This window comes from Balearica regulorum, chromosome 26, assembly GCF_011004875.1.
Source record: "Balearica regulorum gibbericeps isolate bBalReg1 chromosome 26, bBalReg1.pri, whole genome shotgun sequence".
Classification (NCBI taxonomy): Eukaryota; Metazoa; Chordata; class Aves; order Gruiformes; family Gruidae; genus Balearica; species Balearica regulorum.
The window spans coordinates 4,410,896-4,425,403 of record NC_046209.1 but is presented as its reverse complement, the minus strand read 5'-3'; the positions used below and the strand labels follow the sequence as shown (position 1 = coordinate 4,425,403).

At 54.4% G+C, this 14,508-nt stretch overlaps 2 protein-coding genes across 4 annotated transcripts in view; both read left to right on the top strand.

Annotated features, from left to right (window-relative positions):
- Positions 1-14,508, top strand: part of LOC104638121 (acidic leucine-rich nuclear phosphoprotein 32 family member B) — a 233,340-nt gene that overhangs the window by 39,983 nt on the left and 178,849 nt on the right. The gene's annotated exons all lie outside the window — the stretch shown is intronic.
- On the top strand, positions 6,276-13,575 carry DUS3L (dihydrouridine synthase 3 like). Its single transcript, XM_075776532.1, has 13 exons — positions 6,276-6,342; positions 6,892-7,222; positions 7,709-8,269; positions 8,922-8,963; positions 9,062-9,214; positions 9,311-9,427; positions 9,766-9,831; positions 9,919-10,029; positions 10,292-10,388; positions 10,954-11,029; positions 11,337-11,525; positions 11,611-11,739; positions 13,383-13,575. The coding sequence occupies exons 1-13, from the start codon at positions 6,299-6,301 to the stop codon at positions 13,453-13,455; spliced, it is 1,989 nt and encodes a 662-aa protein (XP_075632647.1). The 5' UTR covers positions 6,276-6,298; the 3' UTR covers positions 13,456-13,575.

Genomic DNA, 14,508 nt, shown 5'->3' with positions numbered 1-14,508 from the left:
TGGCACGAGTGACCCACCCTGCTTATCTTTAGCAGTCTCTGCTTGTCCTGCAGTTACAGGCTCAACAAACTCCTACGATCAGGAGAGAGGCAATTCAAAGCAGCCCCTGCATTCAGGTGCCTCAGGAAGAAAGGTGAACAAAAGGGTACAGAAGGACGCTAAGAAACAATTGGCTCCAAAATTCAACATACGGGAGCTCTGAAAAGCACTGTGTTTTTAGACTGTGCTGCAGAGCCCTCCTCCTGAGGCTGAGCAGCGCACAAGCGTGAAGAGAGAGACGATGCTCTGCCACCTCTCCACTAGTCCTGGAGCAACATCCATCCATCGAGCCGCTGGAGCACGTCTGGAGAAGGGCAACGAAGCTGGTGAAGGGTCTGGAGCACAAGTCTTATGAGGACCAGCTGAGGGAACCGGGGTTGTTTAGCCTGGAGAAGAGGAGGCTGAAGGGAGACCTTATCGCTCTACAACTACCTCAAAAGAGGTTGTAGTGAGGTGGGTGTTGGTCTCTTCTCCCAAATAACTAGCAAAAGGACAAGAGGAAATGGTTTCAAGTTGCATCAAGGGAGGTTTATATTGGATATTAGGAAAAATTTCTTCACCGAAAGAGTGGTCAGGTATTGGAACAGGCTGCCCAGAGAGGTGGTGGAGTCATCATCCCTAGAGGTGTTCAAAAAACACATAGATGTGGCACTTCGGGACATGGTTTAGTAGACATGGTGGTGGTGGGCTGACAGCTGGACTTGATGATCTTAGAGGTCTTTTCCAACCTTAAAGATCCTATGATTCTTGAGCAGGGCAGTTCTCTGGGCCGCTATGTGGAGTGAACCATGGCTGAAGTAAGGTAAGGTCCAAAACTGAACAGAAGAACATGCTTTAGCCTTTTGTTTCTGAGCCTCAGTACCCACCGCTGACAGCAGCCATGTGTCAGTCACAGGCCACGCTATCACGATCAACAAGCTAAACAAAGCCATCTGTGACCCTAAAAATCAACAGATGTTGTTCCTCTGACTCATGCAGGCAGAGCAGGCATGAGGACAAACAGAGGCAACAGCGGAGATCTCAGCTCGTTCAACGTTTCTTGGTCTGCAACCTCCCCAGCTCATCTCCAGGGCTGCTGCTGAGCTGCAGAGGCAACACGCTCATAGCAGCCAGGTTTTGGGGAAAAAAACCCAAACCATTGCTCACCTGGGATCCAACAAACATGTTGTGCCAGTGACTGGGAAGAACTTGGCACAGAGGATCAGCCCAGGTATGTCATGGGGTGCAACCGCTAGGATAGCACGGGAGCTGTCTTCTGAAAAAGATCCTGCTCCATCACCTGTAAGAGAGAGAGAGACAGAGGAGCAAGAGCCTTATGGCCTGAGCATGCAAGAACACCCAACACGCGCATTTCGACATACATCCAGTGTGGGAAAGGGTAGAGGCAGCCCCAGTCTGCCTGGGGGAAGACGGGCGGCTGTGCAGCCGCGGGAGTCACGGCGCTGGGGTGCCAAAGCGGGTCCCAGCAGCAAACCTGAAAGGAAAGCGCCTGGGGGTGAACGGGAACACGCACCGTGCTGGCGAGCAAGGCAGAGATCAAACTATTATTCATCGGTGACAGGAAAAGTTACCAAAATAGAAGTTTTGGAAGGTTCCAAAACTATTTGTGAAGTGGGGCCAAATTTGACTAATAGCTTCAGCCAAAATTGAGAAAATAATTAGAAAAACATTGAAACATGTCATTTTTAGTTCTTAATTTTCTTATTTTTTTTTTCTAACTAAAACATTTCACTTCGGAAATGATGAAACATTTTAGTCGCAGCAGGATCTTGGAGCCTTTGTCCCAGTCAAACAGGAATGTTTATTCGGTTTGTCACTTACCGACTGAGTTAAATGTCAGGAGGAAATCTCAGTGTTGCTTTTTCATGTAAAAATAAGAACGTACAAAAGATTTTATCTGGTGGTACAGGCCATTAGAAGAGGCTAGCTAAAGGCAAGCACCTTTCCTGTCCAGATCCTTGACTCCTCTGAAGTCCCGACAGAGGATGCAGCCAAGGTGGGGGGGATCAGCCAACCCGCATGGCAAAGCGATGGGGTGACCTCCGGGGAGGGGGGAGGTCGGAGGAGGGTCCCACTCAGGAGCATCTCCCCCTACCACCCCAAGGAGCTGCCCCAAAGTGGTCCTGGGGACAGCAGGGTGGAGGGCGATGAAGGCTGGTGTGAAATGCCCCCCAGAGCTCCCCGAATGGGAGAACCGGGGCCTTCCCCCACTCTCGTGCCCAGGGGCGCTGGGGAAAGGCCACATCCTGCCTCTTCCATCACGCAGAGCGGCCTCTGCCAAGAACTCAACCTCTCCCATGGTTAGTGCCTTGGCTTTGTCTTATTTTAGGGTCTGATGAAAAGACTTGGGGTCTTCTCCAAACTTTGCTAATGAAGGGCTGAGTGCCACAGCCAAGCGACTCAGGATCCCGCACTGCTCCCTCCCACGCGAGCCCAGATGTCCTGCTCGTTTCCTTCCCTCGCTCCCTCCTCCATCAGAAATCCCTGCCCGCGCACCACGTAGATTTTGCAGATCCAAGGGCTCACCACCATGGCTCGCTCTCACACTTTCCGGATCGCTCCTGCCATAGGTGGTACGATACAGATTCTGAACTCCAGTCTACGTCCAGGGCTCTGACAGCTTGTCCCAAAGGCAGGCAGACTTTGCCCAAATACTGACCTTTAACAACTCCGTCCACGGGCCAAATGCTAAGTCAGTGCTCCGAGCAGCTTTTAAACTAGCCAAGAGGGAACTACGGCAAGAGATATTTTTTTAAACGCCATTACACAACTGCCTGCCCAAAGCCTGGCTCAGCCATTTACAAGCATTTTGAGGAGCGCACACCGCGTTCCCAAAGCATCCCACCACAGGTCTTCTTGGGGCAGACATGGCAACGGTGGCTTTCAGGGTCTTGGTGTGGGGTATGGAGACCCCAGCGTGTGTCCACATGAACCGGCAGCTGCTGGGAGGAGACTGAGACCTGGGGCATGAAACTAGAGAGGGGAAACATTTAAGCTTTAATCTTGGAAACGGCTTCCTGATAGTAGATTTATGAGCAATGGGAATAGTCTCTGTCGCAGAAGGCTGGAACTGCTGTTGCACAGGGCTTTAAAAAACAAGAACGGATAAAAGATTAGACAATAGACATGAGGGATTTTGCTTTGACCAGAAGATGGAGAGGACCCGACAGTTCACTTCCAGCTCTAGCTACCCTGCCCGTACATCAGCAGCAAATCTCACACCTGCCTTCTGCGGCACTCGCCCATTTACACAATTAGCCAGCAAAGGTCATCAGAACATTACTGCACTGCTGTGAAAGGCATCCAAACAAATGTGACCAGCCCAAATTTCTATCCCTGCTCTCACCCCGCTGCAGCTGTGGAGATGACCTCTTGGGGCTGGTACAGAACCTCATTTTTCAGCTAACACCCGGGTGCAGTAGCCAGAACCAGGGGCTTGACACATCCAACGTTTGTGCAGGAGCCTGCGGAAGGGGTATTTTCATTAATACATGTGTCTTGTTTAACTTGGACATTGAAGTAGCTGAACTTTTTCTGACTCGCTTCTCTCTATATCTCACACTTTCCTGTAATCAACTTTTCCTTTTTTTCCCCTGACTTGGCCTTTCCCAGTGAGTTCTTGGGTATTGATTTTCTTCAAAGCTGCTGAAGGATGTTGAAGTGACAGCTCTGGCAATCCAAGCACTATACTCACCCGCTAAAGCCATCCAGCTCAGGCAGCCGCAATGCGGGCTTCACAGCTCCTCGCTCCCCTGGCCCCGCTTCTAACCTCAGTACGACCTGATCACAGCTAAAAATCCAAAGCAGCCCACAAGAGCAGCATCTCTCCATAACCCCCCCCCCGACTTCCTTCATATACATCCTCCAGCAACCACGGGTGAGCAGCGAGCTGCTCGCCTGCGTGCGGTTAAAGCCCCCATCACATCGGGCAGGGGCAGCTGCGCAGAGGCACACCACACAGACTGCAGCAGGCTCCGATTTGGTGTCCCGAGAGACCGTGGCAGAGCTGACAGTCCCAGGGGCTTCGTGCTCCGCTCTCAGACCCTTTGCCAGGGTCTGTTGGGAAGCTTGCCCGAGGCTCAGCCTCATAAAATTGCCGAGCCAGTGCCCTGAGAAGGGATTAGATGTGAAAGTCTATGACCTCAACTGAGTACAGGGAGTCAAAAGCACTCTGACTTCAGGCTTATTGCCCCACAAAAACATCAGTGAAATCATTTCATTAATCCCCAGGGTCTCATTTCCTTCCTTCCTTCCCTCCACCAAGCTGAAGCTTAAAATAGTATTTTGCATTCCTCGTATTTCACTCCAAAACTAATTAATACCCAATCAGCCAAAAGCTCTCCTCACAGCAGCCTGGCTTGATCGTGCAACCTGCCCACCCTTGGCAACAGCAAAAGGCTCCCAGTTCCTCCCAAAAGATGCTTCTGGTGGAGCATCTGGAGAGATCTGCACTAAGGCAGCAGAAAACAGGAAAACAGTGAAATTAAAGCCCCACGTGCAGTCTTTCCTCTGTCCCACGTGCACACACAACTCTTACGTGCCCACAAACGCTGCGGTAATTCCCTGACGCCATAAGCACGGCTGCTCTTTGCCAGCTTCTAGCAGCCCCTAAAGGCAAAACCCCACAAGTTACCTTCCGCCTCCTCTTGTCGGTACCCGTACTACAGTGCAGGGCTGAAACCGCACTCCAGCCTGCTTTCCTGGGCTCTTGCAAACAGAGAGGCAGGTTTTTTATTTGGATACGAGGGGCTGGCAAAGCCCTCAGAGTCAGTGCAGGGTGGGGGACACAAAAGAAGATGGAGCATGGGTCTGTCTTCATTGGGACTTTACAGGTAGCCCAGGCCAAGCACGAGTCAAACGACAAGGCAGATGACAGAGCATAACTGCAGAGGAAGGGATGCGAGCCGAAGCTGGAAAGGAAGCCTCATCCAGGAGGGCTCCGAATACGTCACCCCATGAGACATCGAGCCCCCTCGCTACAAGATCCTTCTCGCTTGATGCCCACGCGCAGCAGGCACGGGCTCGGAGGATCACAGACGGCTCTTTTTTGGGGCGCAGGGACCACGGACCAGGAAAGACTATAACGAGCGTCCCAAACACGCGGGGAAGACGTGGCAGCTACAGAGGAAGGAGCAGAGGTCGGCATGTGCTGACTCACACCATACACTCCACGCTTGACACGTCAGTTTGTTTTTTTCAGCCTCAACTTCCACCCACAGACCAAACGCAAGGGCAGACTTTGTGCTCCAGCCAGCCCCACGAGCACCAGCCCTGGCTCGCTGCGTTAGCGGGGCAGCCTCGTTAACTGCGAGCACAGACCAGCTCTTCCCACGGGCCATCGGTGATGGAAAGACAAAGCCCTCCTGTGCTTCGGCTGGGTTAGGCTTGAAAATGTTTCCAAAGGGAAAAGCCCACTGCTGGAACAACCGCAATGCCCACAGGAGAGCTCCGAGGCAGATTTACAGCTCTGTGCAACATGGCTCATCCCCGCAGTTTAGGCTGAGCGCCTAGCAACTAGGCTTGCATTCAGTGATTAAAAATATCCCAAAGATACCAAAAAACCCCACACCAAATGCTCTGCATCTCTGCAGGGAGCTCTACCTTCTCCAGCTGACAGCCATGAAGAGGCGGAAAAGCCAAACCCTCTCCCCAAAATCAGGGAACCCCTCAGGAGTCACCGGACAAAAGCCCGGGGGGGTGTGGGGTGTCTGTCCCCGGCCCTCCAGCCCCGACGAGCCCTGGGACAGCAGCGGCTGTTAATCCCCAATAACCCCGATCCCTCACAGGATGCCACCCAGGAATTGCTCCACAACAGAGAGGAGCCACCACAGGGGATGACACCTCTCCCGGGTGCAAGGGCCACACGCCGGGCTCCCCTCCCCACTCGAGCAGCCACGACACGGGGGGGGGGGGGGGGGGGGGGGGGGGGGCCTCAGGCAGCCCCTCAGCCGGCCCTGACCCCACGGCCAGGCCCTTCCTGAGGGCCTCCCCCAGCAGACAGGCCCCGGGTCCCCCACCAGCGAGCCAGCGGGCTCAGGGCCCCCCACAGCCGGACATACACGGCCCTCAGCGGCGCTTCTGCCCCTCACAGAGCCCGGCCCGGGAAGCGCAGCGCAGCAAACCCACCCTCCTCTCGCCCGCCCTCCCACCGCTGTGAGGCGACCTGGCCTCGGCCGGGCCTTTTATAGCCGCCCCGAGACACTCGCGCCCCCGTCACGTGGTCCCGCCCCGCCTCCGCGTCATCACCGCGTGCGGCAGCATGGCGGCGGCTGTGGCCGCGGGGGTAGCGCCGGTCCGCGCCCGGTGAGTGCGGGCCTGGGGCTGCCCCGGCCCCGCCCCTCCGGCCCCCCGGGACGTGTCCCCCCGCCATACCCCCCGGTGCGTGTCCGGCCTGTCCATAACCCCCCCCGGTACGGGCCCGGCCCCTCCATAACCCCCCCGGTACATGTCCGGCCTGTCCATAACCCCCCCGGTACGGGCCCGGCCCCTCCATAACACCCGCGGTACATGTCCGGCCTGTCCATAACCCCCCCGGTACGGGCCCGGCCCCTCCATAACCCCCCCCGGTACATGTCTGACCTGTCCATAACCCCCTCGGTACGTGCCAGCCCCGCCATACCCCTCCCCAGTGCGTGTCCGGCCCCTCCATAACCCCCCCGGTACGGGCCCGGCCCCTCCATAACCCCCCCGGTACGGGCCCGGCCCCACCTTACACCCCCCCCACACCCCCGGTACGTACCCGGCCCCTCCGTCCCCCGGCACCCCCCACCCCGCCGGCAGCCCCCTCTCCCCCCGCCCCCGGCACCCCACTCCCGCCCTCGCTGGGGTCACAGGGGTGCTGCGGCTCCGCAGGTTCCTCGCCTCCAAGGAGCAGTTCCATGCCTACCTGCGGGCCAGGGGCGAACCCGGCGCCCAGGCGGGCGGCAGCGGCGAGGAGGAGGTCGAGAAGGAGAAGGTCGATAAGGAGGAGGAGGAGGAGGAGGTTGGCAGCTGGCAGAGCGAGCCCCCCGCCAAACGGGTGAGGTCGGAGAACCTCAGTCAGGATGGGGAAAATCGAGAGGATGCCGGAGCGGAGGAGAAGGAGCCCATGGAGCGGAAGCGGGCCCGGGGGCAGAACAAGAGCAGGCCGTGTATGAAACCCACCCGCTACGAGCAGAGCAGGCTGTGCCCGTCGGTAACGCAGGTAGGGCGCAGGGGCCCTGCTCCGCGCCGGGGCGGGGGGGTTTGGGACCCCGGTGGGCTCTTCCTGCTCAAGGGCTGCATTTATTTTTAAGTCTAGGAAAGCACAGTGAAGAGAGAGCCGCACCAGGGCGAACTCCCGGCAGGGATGGTGTAGCAGGGGGCTGTGCTGGCAAAACCGCCTCCGTCGCCTGGCTGGGAGAGGGTGAAGCGGGATGAGCCAAGTGGGACACGTGAAGTGTCAGCTTCCGTGAAGCGGTAGTGCTAAAATGTCCCCTCAAGTGGGTACATCACTGCCCTTCTATGGCACGTTCCGGCAGTCAGCTTCCTGGGAGCGTTTCACGGGGCACCCGACGGCCCTCGGGGAGTGCTGGGTGCTCGGAGCGGTTCTGGGCCAGGGCAGACCCAGGCTCAGCTCGCTTGTGCTGGAAGGCCCAGGCGCGCCCGGGCAGGCAAGCAGAGGTTTTCACCTCCTCCTCGTTGTTTTAAGGGGTGCGCAGAGAAGTGCTACTTTGGCCCGCGGTGCCGCTTCCTTCACGATGTCAGCGAGTACATGGCCACGAAGCCAACGGACCTGGGGCGCAGCTGCGTGCTCTTTGAAACCTTCGGCAAGTGCATTTACGGCGTCACCTGCCGCTTTGCCCGGGCCCACCTCGGGGACGGCTTCCAGAACATCGTCAACGCGGACTTGGCCAAGCAGTGGGAAGGGAAGTTGCCGGTGAAGAACAACCTCTCCAAGGACCTCCAGCACCAGCTGCGCAAGAGGAAATTTAGCTTCAAGAAGGCTGATGAGTACCTCCGTGGTCTGGCCAAGCCCCATGGCGATGGTGGGAAGGGACGCAAAGCCACAGGGTGCTCTACGGAGGAGCAAGAGGCGTCCAACTGCACAACACCCCAGGAGGGCCTGGGAGACAGCCCTGAATGTCCCGTGCTACCAGAGCAGGGAGAAGATCCCAAACCAGACGCCTTACAGAGTCCCAGCCCCATCAAAACAGTGGGCCCGGTGACAGATGAGGACATTATAAAGCTGCGGTCGTGTGAGAAGAAGAAGGTGAGCAGGGAGAGTTTGGTCAAGTGCTGCCGTCTCTCGTGTACCTGTCAAGTGGTTGAGATTGTGCTTGGGAAGACCGAAGAGACCTCTTAGCTGGGTGAGAGGCAGGCAGAGGACAGAGCTGCCTGGGGACCGCGTTACTGTCATGAGGGGAAGGATGCAGGAAGGTGAGCTCTTGGGGCTGTGGTGGTGTCCTTGGAGGGGTGAGAACCAAGAGAAGCTGCAGCCCCTTGCGTGTGAAGGAGAGCAGGGGCTGAGCCGTCAGTGAGCGTGGAAATGATCTGCAAGGAGAGCCGAGGCTGGGCTGGTTGGCCTGTGTGCACTGCGCAGTGCTCTCCTGGGGTCAGAGCGTTGCTTCCTTCCTCTCCTCGTCACCTCCATCCTTGTATCCATTAGCCAGTCTTGCATCCCTCTGTATCTGCCACTGCTTTGGGTTTTCTCCAAGCTGAGCAGTGAAAACAAATTGAGCAGTTCCAAACGATACGTTCTCTTAGAATAGCTGAGGTTCTCGAACAAAACCAGCGATTTCCTGGGTTTCCCACTTGAGTTTTACCCAAGGTGCGTGATAAAATTGCTAACTGGAATATCTTTCTGTTTAACCACTGCTGATTCAGCTATGCTTACATGCTGCTCCATCCTTGTTGTTTTCCAGCTGGAAATCCAAGGCAAGCTCTACCTGGCTCCACTGACCACGGTAGGTAGATAATTCTCTCCTTTTGTCGAAATTTGCTGTTGCCACATTTGGAACAGAGCAAATTTCCTGACAAACCACCTCTCTGCTGTCTCTTTCAGTGTGGTAACCTCCCTTTCCGAAGGATATGCAAGCGCTTCGGGGCGGATGTCACCTGTGGAGAGATGGCTGTGTGCACAAACCTGCTTCAGGGCCAGTCCTCCGAGTGGGCTCTCCTCAAACGGCATCATACCGAAGATATTTTTGGGGTGCAGGTGAGTGCTGTCATCTTGATAACCAAACAAATGATAACTCATTTCTGGGGAGAAAAGCTGCTTTTTATCTTCATGCAAACTGTCCCCTTTTGATAGCTGGAGGGAGCTTTTCCAGACACGATGACCAAATGTGCAGAGCTCCTGAACCAGACAATTGAAGTGGACTTTGTAGACATCAATGTCGGGTGTCCCATTGACCTGGTCTACAAGAAGGTAAGAAGATGTTCTGCAGCACATTTCGCTTCCTTCAATAGCTGCTTGTCTTTTGCCTCATCCCCCCGCTACCTGCTCTGCTCCTGCCAGTCTGATCCAGAGCTCCCAGTTCATTTATGGGCAGTAGACTTCAGCGAGAAGTCAAATAAGCTGTTGAAAGAGCAGGGAATGGTTAGCCGTCTCTGCCTGGCTGCGGGTTTATTTTTGTTGCAGAGTCCCCTTTCTCCAAGTCTTACCTGCATTCCCTGAGTAGAGGGCTGCTGTTGAGCAGCTCCAAGGACCCTCTTTGCTATGCAGGGAGGCAGAAAGTCTTGACTGTGCCACTTTTTGTCCCTCAGGGAGGAGGCTGTGCTCTCATGACTCGGTCCAACAAGTTTGAACAGATCGTCCGAGGGATGAATTTGGTGAGTCAAAGCACCTGCCGGCAGTGGGAGGTGAGCTGATGGAGCCGACTCCTGCCTCAGCCTGGCCTCACTCTCCCGTTTCTGCAGGTGCTGGATGTCCCACTGACTGTGAAGATACGGACGGGGGTGCAAGAAAAGATTAACGTGGCTCATAAAATAATCCCCAAGATCCGGGAGTGGGGAGCGTCCATGGTCACGGTACAGGGATATTTGTTGTGGCGTGGGATTGTTGGCCGGTGCCTGGGGAACTCTGCTTGCGTGACAGCCTAGAGCACGATGCAGGGGTGACCTTCCCCTTCCCCGCAGCTGAGCAGCTCTTTCCAACACCTTTGACCAGCTGCGTACTACCTTTTAGTGTTTTCTGCTAATAACAGAGAAAAATGCAGATGCAGAGAGCAGTTTCCTAGATTTTCCTTCCACACTCCTCCAGCACTCCCGTTCTGCCCTTTTTTTCCCCCAGCTTCACGGTCGATCCAGGGAACAGCGGTACACGAGGGGTGCTGACTGGGACTACATAGCAGAATGTGCTAAAATAGCAAGCCCCATGCCTCTTTTTGGTAGGTGTTTCTGTTGTTTTGTCACGTGGACTGAAAGTGCTGCATGTATGACTTGAAATACCTTTAAAAAAGAAAAAAAAAAAAAATCAGGCTCCCAGGGACGTTCAGCCTGGGAGAAAGGTTAGAGTATCCCTGCTGCTGCTGCCGCCGCGATGGAGTGAGTTACCAGGAGCTCTTGTGCAGCCCGGCTCCGCCTGTGTGCGTGGGGCCAGGCGTGATGAGCGCTGAGCAGAGGAGGAGGAGAAGGGACAGGCAGGACACAAACCACTTGGGTTTTAGCAGGTGCTTTCTGCCTTGGGCACCGTGGCACAGCCAGACCCAGCTAGACCTTTGGGGTGGGAGTTGGGGGTGGAGGAGAGGGGAAGGCTCTCTTTTTCCTTGTAAAGGGAACGTTAATCAGAAACATCCCTGGGAGTCTCTAAACATGCACCCCAGAGCCTCTTTGGACAATCTAGCTCTTGGATCCTGTGTCCGTTTTTAATTTTATCCCATGCCTGGATTAACTCATTTTGACTTGCCCTCGTGTATCGCTTTGACCTCTGGCTTCTCCCTTCCTTCTGGACAGGAAACGGTGATATTTTGTCTTACGAAGATGCTAATCGAGCCATGCAGATGGGTGTTTCGGGAATTATGATTGCAAGGCAAGTGCCTGTGTTTCCCCTTCACTTCTGAGCTCTATTGGTGCAAACGTAAGACAAGGAATTAAAAAAAAAAATGCCTAAACAAACCCAAAACATGAGAAGTTTCCAATTGGTGAAACTACTCTTTGAAAATTGGTAAAATCTGTGGGAACATACAGCAGCTTCCTGTTGAAAGTGGGGGGAAAAAAAAAAAAAGGCGTGTTGGCTGGCAAATAAATGCTGGAAAGTCTCTTAAATTAGTTGGCATCTTCAGAAGCATCAGTCATGGGAGTAACAACACACCTTTTTTTTTTTTAATTGGCTCCAGAGGGGCACTCATCAAACCGTGGCTTTTCACTGAAATTAAGGAACAGAGACACTGGGATATCTCCTCCAGCGAGAGATTTGATATCCTCAAAGACTTCACCAACTACGGCCTTGAGCACTGGGGATCAGATACTCAGGGAGTGGAGAAGACCAGGAAGTTCCTGCTGGAATGGCTCTCCTTCCTCTGCAGGTAATTCTTCCCACCTGAGATGATCTGTACCGCAGCAAACCTGCGCCGTTTGAACGGCGCACGATGCCGTTGCATTTCATTGCAGGTATATTCCAGTTGGCTTATTAGAACACCTACCTCAGAAAATTAACGAGCGGCCGCCTTACTACATGGGCAGAGACTATCTGGAGACGCTGATGGCGAGCCAAAACGTGGACGATTGGATTAAAATAAGGTAATGAAGCATTGAATTTAATTTAAATTGCTAGGAAGGGACATCACAGAGCCCAACAAAGTCACTGTGCCTGTGTGCACCCCCCAAAGAGGGGGTGATGACGCTTTCCCATCAGCTTAAGAGGCTGTAAGAAGGCAGCAAGGGTTAAACAGGGCTTTACTTCAAGGTTTTAGCTGAGCTTGATGCGGCCCATAAAGAGCTCGTTCAGTCCCTGTATCTGCTCGAGCAGTACCTGCTGCGGATCTAGGATACCTGCCCTCTCTCATGACACGCTGCTCATCCCAGGACACTCGTAGGAACCAACAGAGGAGGGCGAAATGATGGGATGTCTCAGGCTTTTGGCATCAGATCCCTCCGTGCTCTGCCCGGATGGTCCCACCCTGCCAGGCCCAAGCAGGAAAGCAGTCCCCATCCCCAAGTTAGGAGAGCTGAGCATTTTCCCCATTTTTTCATTATCAGATTTCTGAGTTCGTGCAACAAAGTGCAGGAAACGGGTTTTCCCCGCATCTATGAGTCCTCAGGCACTGGCTGGAAATGATTTTTGCAAGATCAAAGCCAGCTGAAACCAGAGCTGGAGCAGCCAGCTGCTATTTCCCATCTCATGGAAACAGAGATTAGCAAAAATAGAGCACGGCTACAGCCTTCTCTGGTTTTGCTAATCCTCATCCATTTTGGTGGTACTCTGAACAGCTGCCTAAACCCACGTTACAAGTACGCCAAGTTTTGATCAGCGTTTTTAAATGCCATTTTTTTTCAGGTGGAACCTGCCCGCATTAGGCTGCACGAAGCTTTGCAACCTGTGGTCTTGACAGTGCTGCGTAATAGACATTTATCACCATAAGAACTCAAAATTCTAAAGCAATTTAGGGTTATTCTTCAAAGCTCGTTTTAAGGCGACGCTAACCAGAAGCGGGGTTCTCCGGGCACGCTCTAGTTCTTGTTTGCGCTGTAGATTCAGGCTCTCGCTGTGCAATTCTGTGCCCTGCTGGGATATTCTCTCTGACATGTCCTATGGAAAGTTTTTGTGATGCTGTATTGAACCAGCATCCAGGAAATAAGTTAAGCCTCCTTGACTATCAAGAAAATTATTCTGCACTGAAAGTACAATCTGTGTTTCAAAGTGTGAAATAGTTACAGTCTTAGGCTAGGATAAATCTGATTGCAATAGAACTGGCTTACATCGTTTTAGGATCTGACCTTAATAGTTTTTTGGCACTAACAGGGTTTTGGCTCTGCACAAGCATGGTGAGAGGTGGGGAGGAGCTTTTCAGAGGCTCGGGTTGATTTTAGGCGTATCGGTGCCAGCGGTGAGGCTGGTATTCAGGTCACCAAACTTAGGAACCCATTTTGACATCGACTCTCGGTGAGTCCCCGGCAAGGGCAGCATTGCCTTTACCTGGAGGCTGCATTCCCCCAGTGCTGTGGTTCAGGGTTAAAGCTCAGCACCGGAGGTGGGTTTGTGCAGCGGCCCTCAATTTTCGGCAGGGTACAGGCTTGGTTTGACGCATCTGACTGCGCTCACCCTCGCCGCAGAGCCACAGGGCCACGCGACAGCTTGGTGGCTCTGTTGTACTGAATACAAACCTCTTGGGGGGGGGGGTTTATTTTGGTTTTGTTCTTTTTTTTTTTTTTTTTTCTTTCAGTGAGCTGCTTCTGGGACCCGTACCTACCAGTTTCACCTTCCTGCCTAAACACAAGGCAAATTCCTACAGATAGTGCCGCTGAGGCGCTTTCCCATGGCATCGAGTCAAGAGGAGGCGTTGGGGTGCTGCGTGTCAAGGAGCGGGGTTGCTCAGCTGCGCTCCGAAATGAAATAAAGTTTTATCTTTCTAGAAACGCGGTTGCCTTCACGCCCCCAGCATCGGTCCCTGCCACAAGTTACGCAGCAGATGGCCGCGCACAATCTCCCAGCCAGAGGTGCCTCGCTAACAGAGCGCAATCAGTTTAATTAACAACATACGGGCCAGGAGAGATCTTTGGCCTCCAGTTCGCGGCAGGAGTTGTCCCGCCTCCCCCGTACCACACACTGTTCACGTAGCGAGAAGCCTCTGTTCTTTTCCTACCAGGATGTCCTTGGTGGTGCCACAGCCCCCAGGTACGAGGAGGGGACGTACTAAAACGCAGTCCCTGGGGTCCTGTAGAGCACAAACAGCCCCAGCACCTCATTGTTGGGTGTTGTGCAGAATCCAGGCCTTTTTTGGGACACGCAGCAGCGGGTACAGTCTCCTCCTGGGGATCACACACCCGGGGAAAGCATGGCCCCCTCTGAGGCGGGGGGACCCATAACTTGTTTCCTGATCAGGAGACTAAAAGACCCAACAGCGCTACTTGAGAGAGGGCTGGGGGAAAACATGCCACGGAGTGACGCTGCACGACCTTCCCTCGCTCCCCCGAGGTCCTTTTTCCTACCTCTGCATCACCCCAGCCAACACCACATGCAGACGCACAGGCGATACTCAAATGGATTTGCCGTGGAGGCCGCGGATGGCGTTTGATCCCCACACCACTGTGCTGAATCAACTTGTTCTTTTCCCTCTGAAAAACACTAAAGCAAAAATCATTTTTCACCCACAACCCCTGAGAGCTGCCTGTAGGGGCACCCCAGCCCCCCCGAACCCTTTCCCTCCCCAGGCAGGAGGGGCTGGGGAGGCTGTTGGGGTGAACACGGGGAGACCCCCCATTCCCTCCTGGGAGACGCCAGAGAGTCCTTAGCAGCCAACAGCCAGAACGCAACACGGCGCCGCCACCGCTGCAGCTCCCACCGCGCAG

Excerpts from the sequence above, each read along its gene's own strand:
- DUS3L (XM_075776532.1), top strand. The coding sequence starts at position 6,299 with ATGGCGGCGGCTGTGGCCGCGGGGGTAGCGCCGGTCCGCGCCCG. Across the intron at positions 9,215-9,310 it reads AAGATATTTTTGGGGTGCAG|CTGGAGGGAGCTTTTCCAGA; the intron begins GTGAGTGCTGTC and ends CCCTTTTGATAG. Across the intron at positions 9,832-9,918 it reads TCGTCCGAGGGATGAATTTG|GTGCTGGATGTCCCACTGAC; the intron begins GTGAGTCAAAGC and ends CCGTTTCTGCAG.